The 23,301-nt window shown below is 44.2% G+C and overlaps 2 protein-coding genes across 9 annotated transcripts in view; both read right to left on the bottom strand.

Annotated features, from left to right (window-relative positions):
• The window catches only part of LOC146490513 (protein NLRC3-like), a 241,437-nt gene that overhangs the window by 129,261 nt on the left and 88,875 nt on the right, over positions 1–23,301 (bottom strand). For 7 of the 8 annotated variants that reach the window (XM_085153051.1, XM_085153044.1, XM_085153040.1 and 4 more), the window contains exon 1: positions 2,675–2,789. The exons of the other annotated variant lie outside the window; for it this stretch is intronic. The gene's annotated coding sequence lies outside the window, so the exon portion shown is untranslated. Of the gene's footprint in view, positions 1–2,674; positions 2,790–23,301 lie in introns of those variants that run through there. 8 annotated transcript variants of the gene reach the window in all.
• The window catches only part of LOC146490516 (uncharacterized), a 54,030-nt gene continuing 48,761 nt past the window's right edge, over positions 18,033–23,301 (bottom strand). The window contains exon 14 of the mRNA XM_085153113.1: positions 18,033–22,006. Coding sequence (XP_085009239.1) covers positions 21,699–22,006 — 308 coding nt within the window. The 3' untranslated portion in view covers positions 18,033–21,698. The remainder of the gene's footprint in view (positions 22,007–23,301) is intronic.

The following is a 23,301-nucleotide window of genomic DNA, read 5'->3' as shown; positions in this document are numbered from 1 at the left end:
CTCCAGCTCGCACTGGAGCGGTTCGCAGCCGAGTGTGAAGCAGCGGGAATGAGGATCAGCACCTCCAAATCTGAGACCATGGTTCTCAGCCGGAAAAGGGTGGAGTGCCCACTTCGGGTCGGGGATGAGGTCCTGCCCCAAGTGGAGGAGTTCAAGTATCTCGGGGTCTTGTTCGCGAGTGATGGGAGAAGGGAGCCGGAGATCGACAGACAGATTGGGGCTGCAGCTGCAGTAATGCAGACGCTGCACCGGTCCGTCGTGGTGAAGAGGGAGCTGAGTGTAAAAGCGAGGCTCTCAATTTACCGGTCGATCTACGTCCCTACCCTCACCTATGGCCACGAGCTGTGGGTAGTGACCGAAAGGACGAGATCGCGGATACAAGCGGCGGAAATGAGCTTCCTCCGAAGGGTGGCTGGCATCTCCCTTAGAGATAGGGTGAGAGGTTCGGCCATCCGGGAGGGGCTCAGAGTAGAGCCGCTGCTGCTCCACATCGAAAGGAGCCAGCTGAGGTGGTTTGGGCATCTGGTAAGGATGCCCCCTGGGCGCCTCCTGGGTGAGGTGTTCCAGGCATGTCCCACCGGGAGGAGGCCCCGGGGCAGACCCAGGGCACGCTGGAGAGATTATATCTCTCGGCTGGCCTGGGAACGCCTTGGTGTTCCCCCGGATGAGCTGGAGGAGGTGGCTGGGGAGAGGGAGGTCTGGGCCTCTTTGCTTAGGCTGCTGCCCCCGCGACCCGGCCCCGGATAAAGCGGCTGAAGATGGATGGATGGATGGATGTTTTTGATACTATCACTTCTATTTATTACAGAGAGAAAGTGAGAGACAGAGACTAATGACTGAGAACATTAACTCATATTAGCAGAGAGAGAGTGGCACACTGAGCTCTATAATAATTAAAATATCTCAATAAAAGCGGCGTCTGCTTGTGGACGCACAAGTAAGACTTGCTGGTAAAAAGCTCACCAATCTGATCACCTGAGTTTATTCCAAATAATCGTTGCACTAACAGAGAAATGCTTATCATCCTTGTTCTAAGCAAAGGTTTTGGGATAACCAGCAGAGCCTCTGCTGGGGACCTCAGATTATAATTAGGTTATGAATATTATGAATGGATTATGAATAATATGTGACAAGATCTGATTCCAGAGCATGATGATGGGTTACAAAAATCTAACCTAGAGAAAATCTAACATGTATATCACCATCTTTAATGTCTTTTGGATAGACTGTGCTGATGTAACTGAGTCTTCTACACGGCATAAAACAAGACTGATTCAGGATCAGGCGGTTGTCAAAAGTGAAGTGAGGACATTTAGAAAATTGGTTCATCTTCAGGGACAAAGCACTCAGAAGTGTTGAATATGGGTTAGCTGCAATAGGGCAGGAATAATGACAACGGTTTGATCTGTATTTAGCTACAAGATGTTTTGTGCCATCTAGGATTTAATATTATGGATGTGGTCATTCAATGTGTTGAGTTAGGGTCACAAATCATTCATGTGCACATCAACTGAAATCCTCCTTTCATCATGTGTGCTGTCCAAATATCAGCTGCTTCTTTCCTGCTTCATCTCAGTGTCAGCTGAGAGAATGACAAACCCACTACGTGTCAACATTTGATGGATGATGACACAGAAATTAAAATGATATTGACCTAAATCTGTCCTGATGATGATGAGAAGCTTTGATGAGTTGTGACTGTCTGAGGTGTTACTAGGATGTAGAAACACTGGAGCTCAGCCCTGAAATCTTTGCTGTTTTCACTTGATAACAGCAGCTGTTTAAAGTTACTGAGTGTGTTTGACAGTAAAGTGAATGTAAATGTGAGACACTGTGTGCTCACAGCTAAAGGCTGCAGTCAGCTGTGTTAGAGCCTCTTTCACACAATGATCCTTTAATAAACACTCAGAGCTCCATGTTGATGAAGCAGTCATGTGTGAGCTTGTGTGCTGACATGTTGACAGTTTGACTTCAGCTTTTACTGAAGAAAATCCACAGAAGGCTGAAAGTGAAGCATCACTTCCTGTTTGAGGAGAGCCAACAGTCTGTTTACACGTCATGTCTGAGTTACAGCTGGAATAAATGATCATTTGCAAAGTCTGCTGCTCTTTCTGTAACCATCTGACCATCAACTAACTCTGTGCTGCTGCTGCTCTCATTCACAAAGTGCTCAATTACATTTTTAACTCGTGTAAGAGCTCTTAGTGTTAGCTTAGTGTTAGCTTAGCGTTAGCTTAGTGTTAGCATGCTGTGTGGCTAGCTTAGCGTCAGAGCTCTGCAGGTGTCTCTGTGTAAATATTAATCACAGTGACAGTAAAGGAGGTAAAGGGCTGTGACGTCATCACGTACGCTGCGTCCTCTGTGGGCTCTGAGTGAACTCACAAAGTACAAACTACAAGTACACAAACACGAACGTAGCTCAGAGTGGCGGACACACTCGGCCTCGTTGGTCCAGCTGTGAGTCCGTTACCGTGAACTATGGAGCGGCAGATTTGTGCTGAACTAAGCTGCACACAGCTGATGTTAGCCAGGAAAACATTACACACTGACTTTAATGGAGAGACCGGAAATACAAACACACACAGTTTGTTGTGTGAAGAAATCAAACATGAGCTGAACAAACAGTAAAGTTCCTAAAGACAAACTGTTAAAGGAGGAAACAAAGCAAACTTACAGTTTCTTCACACACCAACAACAAGCTCCACTCCACACCTGGACACTAAACACGGACACACAGGTGAGCCGCTTCCTGGAAGGAGGCGGGGCTCCACCTGAAACTCAGCACAGGTGGGAGGGGCTCAGCTCTGTGTGCTGATGTGTTAACTTTAAAAATCTGCGTCTGACTGCTCAGACTGAGTCAGAGTAAAGTTCACATGCTGACGTGTGGAGACATGAAACCTTGTTGTAGCTGCAGGTGTGAACACACTGATCCCAGATCAGCTCTGCTGTATTTGTAACATGAACATTTCTGCTGCAAAGCTTCAAATGTTCAGCATGTTTCTCTGTTTCCAGTCTATAGATCCAGTCACACTTTCTACCTTCACCTGTGCAGGAAAGACTGAGAGCAGAGCTGAAACCAAGCGTCCAATCAGTGAGCAGCATCAACACCTGAGCTTCATTCAGACTCTGTTATGTTATCATTGAAGATGTTGTGTGAATGAAATGATGTAAATATCCAAACAACTTCTTGTATGAAGCAGTCACTGATACACTACTGTGTCGCTGACACACACTGTGCGAGGTCACTTCCTGTGTTTGCTCTTAGAAACATGGCTGTACAGTGTTGTATGTGAGCAGCACACAGCCATACGTCAGCACATCTTCTACATTTACACAGTCAGGCTGTATTAGCAGAACAAAGAAACGCTGTGGATGCTCCTCATTTGAACAAATGTCACTCTGATCCAAAACAAACAGGAAAATGCATCAATACAGAAGATGACAGAGCCAATCAGAAATGTGCATATTACTGCTCAGAGCTGCAGCTTCACTCAACAACTTGTCATATCCAGATTGTTGACACGAGTGATGAAAGGTGTGCTTGTGTTCTCAGAGCTCTGCTTTTTAAACTGGAGCTTATTCCTTCTTCTGATTGGTCGATCTGTGAGCGACTTCCACAACAATGAAATACAGTCAGACTGAGATCCACCACAACTCACAGCTCATCTTTACTACAATCATGTTTTTCAGTCCCATCAGGAAAAGTTTGGGATCCAATAAGATCCACTTAGAGTGGATGTTTCCACTCAGTGTTCCCACATCTTCCAAAGCCGTGGAATTTCCCGACACTGCCACAGACAATGAAATAATGTTCCTTTATCTTGTGAACACTTTCAGCTGACTTCAAACAAGGAGCTTCTCAGACTAACAGCACGAGCACAAAACTGAAAGGATGACAAACAAAAGTTTGATTTTAATGCTTCACAGAAAATCTATTTGAATACGCTGGAGACTCATTTAGGTCACTGCTGTTGTTTCACTCAGTGCAGCGTTTCTGAAATGTCTTTGTATTATAGTGAATTTTGAGCTTTGCAGGATACAAAGAAGAAGAAATCAAAGATTACAGCAGGTAGTTGTACAGAGGACGTCAGCTGATGGAGCAGAGGGAGGCAGACTGTGGATGAATGATCCTCGACATGTTTAAAGGTGTCCAGTCCTGAGACACTGGGGGTGGAAACAGCTGTGATGTCATTGGACTGTCACAAAGACAGAAGTGCATGAAGTGAGCAGCCAAGGAGCCGCTGATGTTTTGGATTCAACAGCATTTGAAAGGTTGACACAGACACATTTGCACATAGAAAGCTGAATTTGTCATATGCCACAGTGAACTCACTGTTCAGTGTTTTTCAGGAAGCTTCTTAACTGCCTCTGCTGCCAAACAAGCAGCTGATGTCCTTGAGAAGAAGCTGAAGAAGTCTTCAACAACAAATACAGGAAGTGGACTTTCAAATACTAGATTCACTTTAGACTCACAGAGAAATGACTCAACTAGCTGTGTTTGATTGACTCCTTTGACTATATGAAAGGTCAGTGTGTGTCTGTACACAGACTGTTGTGTTGGACTATTATTCAGTTGTCTGCTGAATGTTTTCAAATGTCTGCATGTCAGTGTAGATGAGGCTGGGGGTCATGGGAGGCCACCACATTAGTCTCTTCAACATCATGACATCATCATAAATGCTGCTGGACTGTCTGATGGGCTGACGGTGAAAAAGGCGTCGGGAAGGAAACAGAAGACATTTCAGAGGCTGCAGGCAGATTTCTTTGATTTGGGGCCTTTTTCAGCTTTATTGGACAGAGCAGTGAAGATAAGTGACAGCAAAGCAGAGGGAGAGAGAAAGGGGGCGTGGTCAGAATCAAAGCCAGGCCAGCTGCTCTCCACCTCGTGGCACATGGTCACCTGCTCATCCTAGTGAGCTCCACCAGCAGCCCTTTCACACAGTTTACACTGTCAAACACTGTGTGTGGACCTCAGCTAACAATAGGCTACATTTAAGTCTGGACTACATGCTTTTATATTGAGGAGATTTTTCACTGTTTTTATTCCATCAGCAGCTCAACATCATGAGCAGCTTTGACATAAAGACATCAAACTCAAGCTGACTTTAAACTACTTTTAATACAGGGGCTCAAAAACAACTAACATCTTTATTATATATCAGGACAGAAAGTCATTTCATCTCAAATGAAAACAGCTTTATTTGGAATAATCAGCACTATCAACTGGTTTGGGATCTCCACCAGTTTCATGTCTTTACAGCTTCTCCAACAAAGTTCCTGTAAAATCAGCATTTTTGTCTTTATTGGTTTGATAGTGATTGATTATTCAGTCCCAATCTGCTGTCATCTAAAGAACAAAATGATGTTTCTATGAGTCAAAAAGCTCCAGATGTTGTTCACAAAGAAAACAAAGATTAGGAACTTAAACACAAAGTGTTTGGAGCCAAAATGTTCCCAAGCTGCTCTTTTTGAAATGGCAGAGGTACAGTGGTGTCTAACAATTAGGGATGATGATGATGATGTGCCATGATGGCACCGGTTCTGACATAAACGGTAGTAACCAGACCGAAAAGCAGCGCACATTTCGGTGGTTTTTTTTCCTGAGCTGTGATACACTTTAGATTCTAGCCAATCATTTTACGTTTCCAAGGATAGTAGGCGGGTCCAAGTACGTACGTTCTTTTAGAGCAGAGCTACAGATTAAAAATGCCCAAGGCGAAGCGGTCAAAGTCTGGCTGTACTTCACAGCAAAAGATGCAAACTCAGCAGCTGCAACAAGTGCTTTAACCTCTTAAGCCCCAAGCCTACCTGATCTCCTGCTTTTTGCCCCCGTATCAGAGGGCGTTGGGGCTTAAGAGGTTAAGCTGATACTGTGATACTGTCAAAGGAGGTAACACCTCAAATCCGATGAAACACCTGGCGACGCATAGCATTTTTTTTAAAGCCAGGTGTCCTCAAAGAGTGACCTTTGACCTTTAGATGCAGATGGACAGCTGAGTCTTGTCCTGTGGAGGTGGCTCTTCTGTGTTGTGCGCTTGTGAAGTGGCTGTTTGGTCTCTCCGATGTAGAGGTCTGGGCATTCCTCGCTGCTGTACAGCAAACACCACATTGTTAAGTCTGTGTTTTGGAGTTTTGTCTTTCAGGTGAACCAGTTTGTGTCTGAGTGTGTTGCTGGGTCTGAAGTACACCGGGATGTCGTGCTCGGAGAAAACCCTCCTGAGTTTCTCTGATACACCGGCTACATAGGGGATGACAGTGTTGTTGCGTCTGTCCTTCTTATCCTCCCTCGCTGGTGTCTGATCTTCTTTTCTGGGCCTCTTTGCTGACTTTATAAACGCCCAGTTAGGATAACTAGGGTGACCATCTCCCTGACTGCTCCTGCTGCCCTCCAACATCTCCAGCTTCAACGGACTTTAGGATTATTTTCCAACTGTTAATTATCCGAGCCATTTCCTGTCATGTTTGATATATTACACTGACATGTTTTTCAGTTTATTTAGCCTCATTTTCAAACTTGTGAGATAAATAAAGCATTTCTTATGTTAAGTAATGATTAATTATGACGTCACAAAGGAATAATCCTATTATCACATCCTGATGAGTTTGATCCTGAAGCAGCTTTTATGTCAAACTTGCTGCCTGTTTGACACCCGTCAGAGTCTCTGCAGAGGTTTTAGTTGCAGGCTGACGCTGCGGTGATGTGCTGCCACCTGCTGGCAGCTTCCTGTAACTACACAGTCTGTGTGAACAGCTCCACAGGCGTTCAGTCCCTGTAGTGTCTACTCCACAGTGGGAGCTTGTGCACTCTGTGTGCTGGTGTGAACACTGAGCTGAGAGCATCAGCGACCATAACCATCCATTTCTTAAACACAGAGGTCTCTGCTGTGGTTCCTCTCACTCACCACCAGGTGAGGATTTCCTGTCATTGACACTCACTGGAGCCAAACAGGTAATTATAGTGTAAAAAGCTGTTTGTCTACGAGCTTGTCTCTCACACTATCATGTGATTTCCTGAGGTCAGATGGCCCAGGATGTGAGTGGGAAGGGATCTTAGACACTCCAACAGGGTTAAATCTGGGACTCTTCACCATTTGAAGATTTAAGCCCTAGAATTGAAGAAGCTTTTCAGATGAAGGTGAAACGTCTTCAAGCAGCTTAAAGAAGTCCAGACGCTTTTCTTTCCAAGCTCCTTCGACTACGATGACCTGGATGAACCTTCATGGACATACTGACATAAACTGATCTGTAGAAGAAAATGTAGAAAAATGACTTATATGATAAAACATGTTTATGATAGTTTAAGATATATTTCACACATCACACTGACTCCACTCTGACATCACTGATCAATAATCAAACAGATCAAACTGATTGATCAGCCATCAGAGGAGTGGGATCAATGGAGCTGCTTCTGTTCCTGATGTTTGATCCTGGACCTGCAGAGGAGACACGACAGCTTCACACAGAAACACAATAAAAGAATAAGTGAAAGCAGAGAGAACCAAGTGAAAGTGAACAAACACCTGTAACTGTGAGCAGCACGACTCTCCATCCATGATGTTTCCCTGGCTCCAGGCCACACAGCTGTCTCTCTCTGTGGGGCGTTTAAGGGTCAGGCTGAACCGTCCGCTTTTCACACGCTCGTCTTTCTTTCACTCGGTCTATGTTGCAATCTGGACTGCAGAAACTGAGCCCTTTGAAAACAATGATGCATTTTAGTCATATGATGCAGTCATGTGACCAATTAAACTGAGTGGGTGGACGGCATTATACAGCAGTTCTTTTGTTTGCTCTCAGTTTTGACAGCCCTGTTAAAGATTAATATCAGTTTATACATGCTGCAGATAGCTCCACATAAAACTTTTCCTCCACATTTGGCAGCGAAGCTTCAAAGAGCCGGAAAGTAAATAAACAGCACATGGAGATGACTTCCTGTGTGAGGCTTCAGTGTTAGTGGAGCCGCTAAAAGTGGTGGATCTAAATCTGCACCTCAAAGTGCGTTTGCATACAAGTAGAAGGGGAGTGAGTGGGTCAGCGCTCAGGGCTCAGACACTCAGTTGGCCTTAAACACACCATTTATTTCCATGGAAACAGACACAACCAGAGTTACAGGTTAAAATCCCCTATACAATAAAAAGAGTGTCAACACGCTAAAAACCAGCCGCAGAAATAACTCTACACTGTCAACACAAAGGCTAAACTAATGTTTCCATAGGCTAAAATTCCCATAATGCCACAGTCCAGCCACACGCGGGCAGATGTTCCTGATCTGAAACAGGAGAGGAATTTCTCTTCCGGGATGGAAACCACGCCGGAACAAGGGGGCGGGGCTCCTGTCGCAGACCTGTCTCCTCCTGACAGCGCGTCACAGTCCCGCCCCACTCCACACCTGAACACGGCCTCCGTCGTAGCCAGATGCAGGCAGAGGGACACCTGCTGTGGATTGCATCGCCTCCCACTATGCTGGCTTGTGCGCGTTTCTTTTCCTCCTGCTCGCCTTTCGTGCGTCGCCTTCCCATCTCTGCCTCACTATCCCCTTTAACAGGTCAGCCTGGCAGCTGATAGGCCGCCTCGGGGAACGCCCCCACCTCCACAGGTGCTACTATTGTGCGCTTAGTCCACAGTGGATTAAAAGAATATTGTGCAACAACACTAACACACAATATCAGGATAAAACCTGATATTTAAATAAACAAACATATAAATATGACAATAAAATGATGGAAGTAAAAGCAACACTATGTACCAATGCACAGTCTGATCAAACTGTGTGACATCAGCATGTTTCACACAGCTGTGACATTAAAGATCAAACTAATAATGAATCACTTTGTTTGTGCAGCAGCGTCAGGAAATGTTCAGGAGCTCGTCTCTTCCTTCCAGCTGCTCTGATGGATCAATAAACCTGTGATAATGTTGTAAAGTGAGTTTGTTTCTGCACTGTGTGAACTCGACACACACACTGAGTCAGTTTCTGGAGCATCCAGCACACAGTCTGACTGCAGCTCTGCTGGACCTGAGCGATCCCTCTGATCTTCTTCTTTCTAATCCTGTCCATCCTGCTCACCTCCAACCAAACTCTCAGCATCTTCAGCTCTGCCACCTGCAGCTCCTCCTGTCTGTGTGCCACCGTCTCCATCACAGCAGGTCTCACTGCATCTCCTCCTCTTCACTCTTACTGCTCTCCTCCTGTCATAGATCAATCAGCCCTGACCTCCTCCTCATCTCTCCTTGTTTGTACTTTCTCTTCTCTGCAGACTCTCCTCCTCACTCTCACTGCAGATCATAACTTTGTCTGCAAACATCAGAGTGTTCATCAGCACTGCAAACGATAAAGGGCTCAGAGCCACCTCTTTGTGACCCCCACTGCCTGAGCCTGTGAGTATTTAGAAAGTAGAAGGACAGAAACTCCAGGTGTGGACGAGGCTCGTTGCATCATCCCCAAAAACAGCTGCTGCTGTGATTCCTGCTGAAGTGTCTGAATATCAGGAAATGTTAAAGAAACAATCGTAAAGTTGTGTTTCCAGTTTGTCGTTATTAGAAACATTATCAGCCACAGGCTGAATGGATTCAATGGAGTAAACTGATACTGGTCCCACCATGACCTCTGACCTCTGACCTGCATCTACAGCACTGAGCCCTGACAGTGAGCAGCACTTGTTTCTTCAGCAGGATGTTTCCCTCCCTGCTGCAGACGGTGCAGGTGGAGGTGTTTGTGTCTCCATCTGTGGGTATTTCAGGGTCAGACTGAGGTCTCCAGGTTACAGCAGCTTTCTCTTCATCTTCGTTGGGTCTCTGTAAAACTTGTGTGTCTCAGTTTGTTCCTGATGTGTTCCTGACTCGTTCTTTGGTAACTAGTCTGCAGCGTCCTGTAAAGTGCTGCAGACATGTTGGATGAAGAGCAGAAGAACAGACAGACTGAGCCTCCACAGTCGGCCGTGTCTCACACGCTTCGTTTCTTTGGGCCTCAGCATCAGCAACGTGTCTGCGGAGGATGTAGGTTTGAGTGACCACAACTGCGTCTTTGTTGACCTTCACTTGAGGACATGCCATTGGATAAAAGAGTCGATTTTAAACTTTAGACACAAAACTCAGATCAGAAAATGGGAGAAATTCCACAGTTTTGTTGGACACAATCAGCTGTTGCGTCTCGAGCTGCCTCACCTATAAATGTGCGCTCTACAGCAGACAGCAACAAAAGTCTGATTTTCTGTAGATAAGATCAAAGAAATCGATGACAACCCCCCCAGAGCGTTCTTGTTGTGGCAGCTCACTGCTGCTCTACTTTTACACCTGTGACATTTGATGATAATTAGCCGTCTTCAGCTCCCTCAGATATTCTCCCCACAAAGCTTTTTGCCTTGTAAACCGTTTTAACGCTTTTCTTCAGACTGGAGTGTTCCAGCTTTTTCAAACATGCTGTTGTGGAAGCAAAGCTCAGCAAACCCAGCTTAGATCCAACATTATAGATCAGTTTCAGGTCAAAGCTTGTTGAGAAGCCGCTTGCTGCCCACCTCACAGCCTGCTTGAAGAAACACGACATCTATGACCGTTTCCACTCTGGTTTTGGTCAAATGCATCCACTGACACTGCACTACTAACAGGAACCAGTTATACTGTGATGTCAGCAGATGGTGGAAAATACACAGTCCTGGTCTTGTTGGAGCTCTCCTGCTCTGAACATCTGAAGCTCTCCACCACATGACTGAGCACAACTCAGGGAGGAACATTTACTGAAGCTGCTGCAACATTTCCTGTCAGCACATGATTGTGTGACAGTCAAGGAGCCACCAGAGGACACCTGCTAACAGGGCTGGGTATCCTCACTGATTTCTACAATCCATTCACTTTTAATCGCTGAAGTTTGCCTCAGACAGTCAGAAATATTATCATTCATTTCCATATTTTTATATCTATAAAAAGAAAGCTGACACTGTGAGACTTCATCAGAGGTGTGAGCATCACAGCAGATGTGTCAAAGTAACTGAGGATAAAACAGAAAAACATGAAGCAGATTTTCCTGGCCTGGCTTTTTATAGCAGATGACCTTGAAAATATTCTGCAGTAGAACAAAAACACAAGTGAACATGACCTGATGAAGTGAAGCAGAGCAAAGTTACAGAGGTTTGATTACAGACACAGCTGAGAGTTTTGCAGTTTTGCATCATTTTACAAAGTTTGTTCAGTTTGAACAGCAGAAATGAGACTAAGTAAAAAACAACAACAAACCCAGCGGCCGACAGCGCTGTCAACAACGGTAGACTGGTGGGTAATAACAAGCCAATAATGCAGAAAACAGAGATTTTTAGATGGAAACTGATTCTGATGCGTCTTTGTGCAGAATCCATGTTCCTGCTCTCAGTTACTGTTTTAGCTGTTTGATGGTTGTTGAAACTGTGGCAGCTTTAACCTGAGATTCAGGCGTTTCAGGTAAAATACATTTATATTTAAAAATCGATTCAGGATTTTAATGGATCAATGTGACGTTATCCAAGCTAGAATCAATTTAATCACTAATCAAAACCCACCCCTACCTGCTAACCATCGGCATTATGGGTAGTGTAGTAGGAGACACTCACCTGACTTAAAGTAGTGCCGGAAATGAAACAAAAGACCTCCAGAGACGATGAGTACAAGAACCAGGAGAACCATGAGAATCAGCAGAACCAGGAGAGCCAGGAGAACCCGGAGAACCCGGAGAACCAGGAGAACCAGGAGAACCAGGAGATTCAGGAGAGCCAGGAGAGCCAGGAGAGCCAGGAGAACCCGGAGAATCAGGAGAACCAGCAGAATCAGGAGATTCTCTCCTGGTCATGGTCTGCATCTGCACCTCAATCCTTCCATATCCCTCATGTCACAGTCCCTGCAATTTAAAAATGAAAACGTCCCCTGAAAACCCTCTTTTGCCCTCTGTCAGCTGAGCACAATCAAATTGTGCATTGTCTCTTAAAAATTCCCAGGGCTTCTCCCCTGGAGTAGTTTCACTCCAGGCCCTGTCGTAAGAAAAAACATTAGCCAGTGGTGTGTCCTGCTGTAAATCATGTGATTAGATCCCACGATTAACCCTCTGCTGTGGAAAAAGTGATGTAGATGTTAGCGCAGCGCATCTGTATGAGCACTTTCTCACAGTGACCTCTGCACTGTAAACAATACAAGGTCATGAATAACACACTGCTGGTAAATTCACAGACACAGAAAGTGGCATTTAAAAGGTTAAATCAGCACGGCCCAAAAGCTCATGCAACCTGCTGCTGTCACCTTTCTGCTCCTGTAAAAAGAAACATACATACATCCACCCTTTTGTCAGGTCAAGGTGAGGTGCAATCTTGCATACTGGTGTCAACTTAGTCAAAGCTTTTGTCAGTCCAGTCAGTCCCCATTTTTTATTTGCTGACAGTAGAACCTCTCGTGACGCAATAAGTTTCTACTGCCAGCAATGACGTCATTTCAAAAAGGAAAAAAAGAATTTAGACTGGATTACCTCGCTGAGTCCTTTTGACAGGGACTTGTTTTCTGATTGTCCCAAATAAGTGGCTTTCTCCTGAGTCCATTTTAATTTTGGAGAAGCTCACTTGCGATTGTTCAACATGTTGTGTAGCGCTTTCGATCCCGATCTTGCCGGCCTGCTTGAAAAAGAGAAAATTGCCAAACAAAACATCTCAGTGCACTGCTAAAAATAAAAATATGAAGGCCTCTTGTTAGAACTTGTCTAAGCGTACTCTCTTAGAATGATAGATCAAAACAGGTTCAAAGTGGTACCAAAGGAAAATGCACAAAGATGCAAAAAGATCTTACATTTCCACGTGCGTGTGAGTTTGCCATATCCATGGAACTCGCTTCGAAAAATACGATGGAGTTCTCAGGATGCCAGGACCCTCACCACGTAAATGCCTTAACAAATGCTCCAAATTTTTTCAACAAAGGATGGAAAGGACAGAACAGGCAAGAGGCCAATAACAAAGCAAAGAACTGGAAGGGACCTAAAAAAGAAGGAGTGAAGCAACCATGTTATCGTTGTGGTGGAAAGCATTCAGCACGTGAGTGCAAATTTAAGAGTGAAAAGTGTCATGTTTGTGCAAAAACAGGACACATTGCACGTGCTTGCAGGAATAAAAAATTCAATCAGCAAACTCAGTATTTGGAAACTGAGGATGAATGCTCAAGTAGGAATGATGAAGCTGAACTTTTTGGAGTTTATTCAATGTACTCCATCACCTCCAGTGAGAAGGGATACACAGTGGATGTTGTGCTTGGGAACAAGAACACCACCATGTTGCTGGATACAGGATCAGCAGTGTCGGTGGTATCAGACAAGTATTATCAGATGCATCTCACTCATTTCCCTATAAAACCAGCCAGTGGGCTAAAGCTCAAGTCCTACTCAGGCCAACACATTGCTGTGTGTGGATATATTATGTTACCAGTACAGTATGGGACTCAAAACATCACCCTACCACTGATCATTGTTCAGGGAGACAGACCAGCTCTGATTGGACAAAACTGGTTAAAGAAACTACTGCTGAACTGGAAACAGATTTTCACAGTACACAAGGTACTGGTGCAGAAAGAAGCAAAGCCAGGAGTACTAGAAGTGATTCAGCGCCATCAGGCAGTGTTTTCGGATGACCAAGGCTGCATAAAGGGATTTAAAGCTAGAATCCACACTAAACCAAACACTACACCAATTTTCTGTAAAGCTCGCCCAGTTCCTTAAGCACTAAAAGAAGCTGTGGAAAAGGAGCTGGACAGATTGGAAAAGGTGAAGGTTATTTCAAAGGTTGAGAAAAGTGAGTGGGCATCCCCTATTGTTACTGTGCCAAAAGCAGACAAAACAATTAGGATATGTGGGGACTACAAAGTCAGTGTAAACCAGTGTGTTGAAGAGGAAAGATACCCACTTCCTAAAACGGAAGATTTGTTTGCTACTTTAGCTGGAGGAACATCCCTCAGCAAACTTGACCTTTCTCATGCCTATCAGCAGCTACAGTTAGATGAAGAATCAGAGAAGTATCTGGTCATCAACACACACAAAGGTCTCTATAAGTACAATCGCCTCAGCTATGGTGTTTCCAGTGCTCCAGCTTTTTTCCAGTCTGTGATGGATCAAATCCTTCAGGGGATGGAGCATGTGACCTGCTTTTTGGATGACATTCTCATCACTGCTTCATCTGAAAGGGATCATTTGAAAAGGTTGGAGGAAGTACTCACACGTCTGGAGAAGCATGGTGTCAGAGTGAAGCTTTCCAAGTGCCATTTTCTTCAGAGCAGTGTGGAGTACCTGGGACATCGTATTGACAGGGATGGTCTGCATCCTTTAGAGGAAAAGGTAGCAGCCATAGCAAATGCACCAGAACCAACAAACGTCACTGAACTGAAGTCCTTTCTTGGTCTTCTAAATTACTACAGTCGATTTTTGGAAAATCCATCCACCATTCTTCAGCCTTTGCATAACCTGTTGAGAAAAGATGCTAAATGGATTTGGACCATGGAATGTGCAAAAGCATTCAGGGATGCAAAAAGTCTACTGTTGCAGAGCAAAGTGTTGGTGCACTACAGCACAAATCTGCCATTGAAGTTAGTCTGCGATGCATCACCTTATGGATTGGGCGCAGTCATCTCTCATGTCATGGAAAATGGAGAGGAAAGGCCTGTGGCTTTCGCATCAAGAACATTAACTGAAGCTGAGCGAAAGTATGCCCAGATAGAAAAAGAGGCCCTTGCCATAATTTTTGGAGTAAAGAAATTCCATAAATATCTGTATGGAAGGAAATTCACCCTCATAACAGATCATAAGCCACTGCTGGCTATACTAGGGCCAAAGTCAGCTGTCCCAACACTCGCTGCACTAAGAATGCAACGCTGGGCTCTTATTCTAATGGCATACAACTATGACATTGAATATAGAAGATCAGCTGAACATGCCAATGCAGATGCATTGTCACGTCTACCTCAGAATACGCCAGACAACATCGCAGAGGAGGGAAGTATCTTCTATTTCTCACATGTAGAAGAGCTACCAATAGTAGCTAAAGACATTGAGAGAGCAACCATGAAGGATCCAATCCTCAGCAAGGTCTGGAGCTACACCATGAATGGGTGGCCGAGTTATATGCAAGACGAATCACTTAAGCCTTACTTTACACGCAGACACGAGCTGTCAGCAGAACAAGGATGTGTTCTTTGGGGACAACGGGTCATCATTCCACCAGTTTACCAACAGAAAGTGCTGGAAGACCTGCATCATGAACATCCAGGTATCTGTCATATGAAAGCACTCGCTCGCAGTTACCTGTGGTGGCCAGGCTGTGATGGTGATATACAAGAACTGGTTCAAAGCTGCTCAGTCTGTCAGGCTGTACAGAAGTCACCACCCGTTGCACCACTCCATCCATGGAAGTGGCCTGAGAGAGTTTGGCAACGGATTCACATTGATTTCGCTGAAAAAGGCAAGCAGTACTTTTTAGTTGTCATTGACAGTCATTCAAAATGGTTGGAAGTGTTCCCTATGCCATCCATTACCTCACACAACACCATTGAGGTTTTGAGAGGGTTATTTGCTTCATATGGACTTCCAGAAGAGCTTGTTTAAGACAATGGACCTCAACTTGTGTCAAAGGAATTCAATCAGTTTCTGGAGTTAAATGGGATCAGACACACGGCTGTTCCTGCCTATCATCCTGCATCAAACGGGGCAGAGGAGAGGTCAGTACAAATCCTGAAACGATCCCTGATGAGAAATGTGCTGGAAGCAGATGGTAAGGCCACATTGCCACTCAGTCATCGTTTGGCAAACTTCCTTATCATGTATCGCAGTACACCGCACACTGTGATGGGTCGTACACCAGCAGAGTTGTTCCTGAAACGTCAGATCCAGACTCGCTTCAGCCTGCTGAAACCTGAACTAAGCAGACACATTGAACAGAAACAGTCTGAGCAGAAGCGACACCATGATTACAAAACCCAACCTGTTCGTGTTTTTTCGGAGGGAGACACTGTGCGTATCCAAAACTTCGGGGGGGGGGGGGGGGGGGGGGGACAAAATGGACTCAGGGAACAGTTCTGAAGAAAATGGGAAGTGTTACTTACCTGATACAAGAGGGACAGAGAACACGCACAATACATGTGGACCACCTGTTACCATGGAGACAGACTGTGGATGTCAGGGTTCCTGGGACATCGACCCATTGCTTTCAGTTTTGTTCATGTTCAGTTTATTTTGCCACTGCCTGTTTCACTTCCTGTTTGTTCCCCGTGTCAGCTTGTGTCATTAGTCAGATTATGTTCAGCCCTGTACTCACCTGTTTCCAATCATTGTCATCATTCAACCTGTGTATTTAAGTTCCTCGGTTTCACCAGTTCTTTGTCGTGTCATTGATGATACGTTGTCGTTTGTTCAGTCAGCCAGCCATTCAGTCAGCCAGTCAGTCCTTCATTCATTCAGTCAGTCATCCAGCCAGCCATTTCCTACCTCTGTTCTGTTTGCTCACGCCATCACAATAAACACCTACCTGTGAGTCCTGCGTTTGGGTTCCTTCTTCCTCGCCTCCACACTGACAGTGGAGAAACCCCCAGTTATATTTTCACTGGTTTCAGAGGGACGACCAGAAGTGATTATGGACGGTGTTGTTCCAGACATACCACCAAGTCCACCTGGGATTTTAACATCACACCCGTTACCTCCTGAACCACCTAAACAGACAACCGATGAACCAGCAGTATCCACCCCAGAAACCACCCAAAGCCCATCTGTGGAACGCAGATACCCAGAGAGATGCAGAGTTCCCCCAAAGAGACTGAATCTTTGAAAATGTAGAGTTATGTTTTAGTTATTTTACATGCCAGTTATTTTAGAAGTGAACAGTTTAATGATAAAAGTAATTCATGCTGTTCATTGTTCGTAAAGGCCACAGAATATTTATTTTGGTGGGGGCAGTGAAATACATTCTTTAAAGGGTTGCTTATTTAGATTACAAATCTAAAAGGGGAGGAATGTAATAGAGTGAACTGTTGCCCCCCAGTGGTAAAATACAGAAGTGCCTGTTACAGGGCTAGTTCTTGGTTGACCAATATATAACAACAAAAAGGGTAGTTTGTGCACCGCTAAGAAAACAACAAGTTAGTGTGTGATGTCCTGCTGTTCAATAAAGCACCTATCCACGTCCTTCTGTCCTGATCTTTTCAAAGAGCCTAATCCAGAATATCACAACCGACATATGCAAAACTGGGGTGGCAAGGGATCATTTTAGGGTCGCACTTGCCACCCCATGCCACCCTTCTAGATCCGCCCCTGATGGGCATAGACCCTCCAAAGCAACACTCAGCTCACCTCATTCCAGGCGCTTGTCTGCTGGAGACCATGAGCCTTGTTAGTCACACATTAGCACCGTGGTAGGAAACAGCCTCCATCATTTCATTAGATCTGAATTTGGACTGTTTCCCTCTGGATGAACCAAGTCTGTCAAATCTATTGATCCAACACAAACTATCAAACACATTGGCTCACAGTCAGATTGGCTTTGTATGGATGGTGTAACAGGGGGCTGGGAAAGGATGCTGAAAGCTGAATATAATACAGAACAATAACAGGACATATAATAATGTAACAAACATGATCTTCAACAGGCACACTTCTATTATTCATGATCACAAACACAAAGAACTTGTGCAGCCCTGATATGAGCCCTAATATATGAGTGTGTTTGCCCAAAGATTGAAACAGCATCAACATGACAGCTGTAAGAAATCTTCTCTCAGCCTTGTTTGGCAGAAGATCCCTGCAACAAAGATTGTAGCTGAAAGATGACGTGTGTAAAGTTTGCTCTTTGGGAGGGTTGAGGCTGTTTTTAGACCTTTGATAGTTTCCAATCCAGTTCTGAAAGACAGAAATAAAAACAACATCATTAAGATCAGATCATGGAGCTGTTTCCTGCCTTGTTTCTATCTTCACATTACAAGACTTTACTACAATAAAGATGCTAACATGTATCTGTAGCAACAACATCATTGAATCTATAGCAACTGGAGCCAAACCAGTGGCCTCTGCTGGGATCACTGGTGAGCCAACACTTCCTTGTTGGATGCAGATTTCAGGGCTTCCTTTTGCTCCTCCGTTATAACTGTTCTCTCTTCTCAACAAATGATGACACAAAGGAATCAGCAGTGACAAAGATGATGCTGAAGAGAAGCACACATTTCACACATATAACAGACCAGTCCAGTTACACACACCTCTGCTTGACATTAGGCCTCAAACAAAGACGCAAAACACTAACTTGACTCTAAATAGAAGAAACGAGCAGCTTTTTCTGTTCTGTGCTTATTTATATTTGACACACATGCTTCTCTTTGTGCAAACACACATTGCACTATAAGGGTAACCTAGCACACAATGATTGGACAGCACAGTGATAATGCTGGGAGATCCTATACGAAGCAACACAGAAACACTGAGAACAAAACTTTAAACATTGATTATATTGAGATAAGCAGCCGACCCAGTCTAGATAAAGGCGAGCAGCTGGGACCGCTGCTGGACCAAAAACAGGTTTCAGTGTTTCCATGTGTGTGTGTGTGATGTCTTTACTTATACTGGTCAATAGACTTTAGTCAACACATTATTGAAAGGTGTTACACATGAAATAAAAACAGTGTTTCATCTTTATTCCTCTGAAGCAGCTGCATTATAACCAATCTGCTCCTTTGTGGCCATTTAAAACAGCCTTAAATAACTGTTGTTATATTTGTTGCAGTTTCTGCTCCTCTTGGACAGACGACTCTTGAACAGACATTTTTGAATTTCAACTTTTAACTGGATAAATATCGGATATATAAACGTCTGCAACAAACTGATTCCAGCTTCTACCTCACGATAGGAATGTTTTTGTGGCTCAAGATGACCTGATATCTTTCATGATGGAGACATTTGACACATGTTTCACATATTATAGACCAACAAGTTATTCATAGCAGTTTAAATACGGGGAGTCACTTTTGGGCCCAGCAGGTAAAACAGAGCCAATATTTCCTTCTTTATTTAAGTGACGTGTGTCACAGATGTGACCTAGTAAAGTGTAGTTGAACATTAGTAACGTTATTAACACTCTCAGCTCGTCCTTGTTCCAGACCTGAAGATCCTCTTCTTTCATTCAGCAGCAGCTTCAGGTCTCTGATGGTCCAGGGCTTGTTGTTGGGAAACAGCCCTGCTGGGATGATGGTGTCCTCACAGAAACAGTCAGTGATGCTGTTGATCTCCATCACAGAGCACGTCCCAGTCTGCAGTCTCAGTCCTGCAGGGCCTCGCTGGCTTCCTGACTCCACCCAGTCAACAACAGGAAGTGTTTGAAGTGCAGGAACAAACTGAGGCTGTGGTCAAACAGGAGTTTTTATCTCCTCGCTCTGACTCTCACTGCGGCCCCGCTGCTGTGTCAACATGTGTTTGTGCTAAACAATGATGGAAAGTGTTATAAATGACTTGCTGGCCTCTGATCTGTCACAAACAGCTGAAACGTGTCTCTCATGAGTCACATGAAGGTTTTTGACAGAAAGGACAAAAAGTAGCTGCAGTCAGTTTGTGTCATTTTTATATTTATTCATCTGGGAGAAAAATCTGAGGGACATTAAAATGTGTTTTTCAACAGAGACAAGAACATAAATATAACAGAACAGGTAAATGAACATATTTCAAGTAAACAGCTGGACTGATCAGGTCCAAACACACAGTGATAAACTTGTCAAACAGCTGTCATATCTTTATATATAAGCTCTTTATAAATCCTGTTCACTGCAGTCTGTTTACTAATAATGTCAAACTGTTAGAAACACAGAAACATCAGAATCGTCTTTGTTCACATAAACCTGTCTGGGATCCTTTGTTGTTCTTTTGATGCAGAGTTACATTATAAATATAAAGAGTTATTTCAGAGTCTCATCAGTTTTCCTACATGTCTTTATTGAACACATCAGCAGGGCTGAAGCTCTCATGTTAAACACACACTGATCTATGGACACGTTCATGTGTTTCTAACAGAACCAGGCTGTTATCAGCCCTGCACTAACATTATGTCACACACACTGAATGTAACAGTGACAGTTTACATCATCACACAATCAGCTGTGATTGTTTCACTGTCATCAAACTAGTCAACAGGAAGTAGAATCAATAGAAACCAATCATTTACTGACAGCATGTCTGATGGAAATAAGTGCAGATTATGTATGAAGTATAACTGCACACAGTAACTGTGTTACAATAAGGACTTAACAGCGCCCTCTGCTGGAGTGTTTCAGTACTGCGTTAACTAGAATACACCACCTGCTACAGCTCTACTCTTCTATGACTACAGTCATCCACAGCACTGATGTGAGGTCACATGGTTCATATGTAAGGAGCACAGAGACGTCCTAGCAGCTGACCTCAGGTCAGTTTAATGACTGTGAGCAGCAGCTGTGTTATTGTCACTGTGACAGGGAGACACTCTCAGACACAGCGCTCATGTCAGCTTGTTCTCATGCAGGAGGATCAGGAGCTCCATGTTTGTCTTTCTGTTTGAATCATGATGTGTTTGTGCCATCAGAGTCTGTCATGAGTACTCAGGGTTTCACAGCAGCTCTTCTGAATGCTGACGAGGACTCCAACCTCATGTTTCACCTCTCTGAGCTTCTGATGTCTGTGAACACTCGTGTTTCTTCTCTGGGCTCATCTGGACAAAAACACCTTTCTGTGTTTTATATATGGAAAGCTCCTGACCATGCATGGAGGGTTTCACCCCAAGCCCAGCACTCTTAGGCTGTACGCTAAGCGAGAGGAAAGAGGCTGGGGACTGGTGAGTGTCAGCACCACGGTCCAGGATGAGACAACAAACATCCACGAATACATCAGGAACATGGCCCCAACCAACCGCGTGCTCAGTGAATACCTCAGGCAGTAGAAACTCAAGAAAGAGGAGGAAGAGGAGGCACCATCCTGGAAGAACAGGCCACTGCACGGTATGTACCAGCAGATAGCGGACATCCAGAAATCCTAACAGTAGCTGGACAAAGCTGGACTGAAAGACAGCACAGAGGCACTAATCATGGCAGCACAAGAACAAGCTCTGAGTACAAGATCCATAGAGGCTGGGGTCCATCACACCAGGCACACCCCAGGTGCAGGCTGTGTAAAGATGAGACAATCCAGCACATAACAGCAGGGTGCAAGATGCTAGCAGGCAAGGCATACATGGAACACCATAACCGACTCTCCTTCACAGCCTCGCCTCTGTCAGTGCGCCCCACGGCAGCTGTGGCTACAATGTAGCTGCCATCACCAGTGTGTGAATGTGTGTGAATGGGTGGATAACTGGATGTGTAAAGCAGTTTGGTGTCCTTAGGGACTAGTAAAGCGCTTTACAAATGCAGGCCATTCACCATTTGTTTTCAGCTGCCATCATGACATTACAATCATACGCAGTACACACAGGAAGTAACTCACAACCAGACACAGCAGGATGGTGCCCAGCAACAGTGAAATTCAGCAATTTCAAGAATCTGTGGACAAATAAAACCCCAACAAAAAACACAGAACACCACAATATGAAGTGGGCGGGTCTGGATGGGTCCTGAGATACACTTTTCAAAGGTTTTATGTGTCATCAGTTTAAAAGTATGATGATGTATGATGAGTGAAGCATTTAATGTTTAGATCCAGCTGAAGCTCCACCTTAGCTGAGGCCGAGGGTGTCAAACAGGTGTTTATCCAACTTACGGAGAGCATCAATCAGGAATGAGCTGGCTCTTTCTCCTTTGTTTCGCACCAAATCAATCACATCTCGAGCTCGTTCAGCCCTGGGTTTGATTCTGGCTGCTTCCATTTCCTCCATAGTTATAATTTCTTCTCGGAGCAGCCTGTCCAGCAGCTGGTTCAGAGTCGAATCCGACACCTTTTCCACAAACTGAATCCGAACTGAGAACAGACGCTCTTCTGGTGTGAGGCTCTGGAGCCTCGGCTGATTGTCTCTGCTCTGAACATCTGAGGACCAAGCAAAAAAGAAGAGAGATTCTTGATAACAGAACAATCTAAGCTTTGTTGAATCCAGAGAAATCTCTGCAGGTAATCAATCATCACTGAACGTCGCTGATCTTCACTCAATAACAGCATGAATCATGAAACGTGGCTGGAGACAAATTCAGCAGATACAATTTAATTTAATGTTTATCATGAGAGAGCAGACAAGATCAGAAACAAGTCCATCAGCAGGGTAGCTCGCTGACAGAGAGGCTGAGAAGTTTGCACATGTGCAGAGGAGGGAGAAAGGATGATGAAGATGGAGCTGCCAGGCAAGAGGAAAAGAGGCATACCTCAAAGAAGATTCATGGATACAGTGAAGGAGGACGTACAGAGAGTTGGTGTGACAAAGGAGGATACTAGGATATGGAGATGAGACAGATGATCTTAAATTGAGTGGCTAAAAGAAGAAGAAGAGAAGAATGAAGGAGAAAATGATAAATCATTTACATATATATCCTGAGAACTGAGGGAAAAAGAATCTTCCGTTTCAACTTTTATATGTGATTTTCAGCCTCTATGGAGCTAAGTGGAAATGGAAAGCCCAGGATGTCCTCTATTTAGGACTAAGTCAAAAGATATAGACAAAAAACAAATGTCCATTACAGAGGACACAAATGAATAGACTGGTTCTCAGGAGAATAGCATCATATATGTGTATACAGTCAAGCCCATAATCATTCATACCCCTGGAAAATTTTGATTTAAAGTTACTGTTATTCAAGCAGCAAGTTCTCTTTTGACTGGAAATGACAAAGGTGTGTCCGAAAAGATAATAAGACAATGTACAAGAGGAACCATTGTGGGGAAAAAAATAGTTCTCAGCTTTTATTTACATTTGAGCAAAAAGTGTCATTTCCAAAATGATTCATACCCTCACAAACTTTCACAGTCTCTGGGAAAATCCAAAGTTCTTTACCATTCCAAATGGTCCAAGTTACCCTAATTAATTGAGAACAGCTGTGTTAACAGGTTTCAACAGGTAAAAAAAAAAAGGGCAGCTCTCCCCAGGACCTGCCATTGTGCATTGTGGCTGCTCACAAGTCAGGAAATGGTTACAAGGCCATATCTAAATGTTTCTCAGTTCCAGTGGCTACAGTGCAAAGTATTATTAAATAATATAAGATGTTCTGCACTGTGGAAAATCTCAAAAGACATGGTCGAAGCCAAAAATGACAAAGACGTCAGGTCTTCTGTGTTATGGTCAGATGAAACGAAAACTGAATTTTTGGCCAAAATTATGTTTTCTTCATCTGGGG

This window comes from Neolamprologus multifasciatus, unplaced genomic scaffold, assembly GCF_963576455.1.
Source record: "Neolamprologus multifasciatus unplaced genomic scaffold, fNeoMul1.2 chr03_unloc_1, whole genome shotgun sequence".
Lineage (NCBI taxonomy): Eukaryota > Metazoa > Chordata > Actinopteri > Cichliformes > Cichlidae > Neolamprologus > Neolamprologus multifasciatus.
The sequence above is the reverse complement of the archived record's forward strand: the minus strand, read 5'-3'. Positions and strand labels throughout refer to the sequence as shown.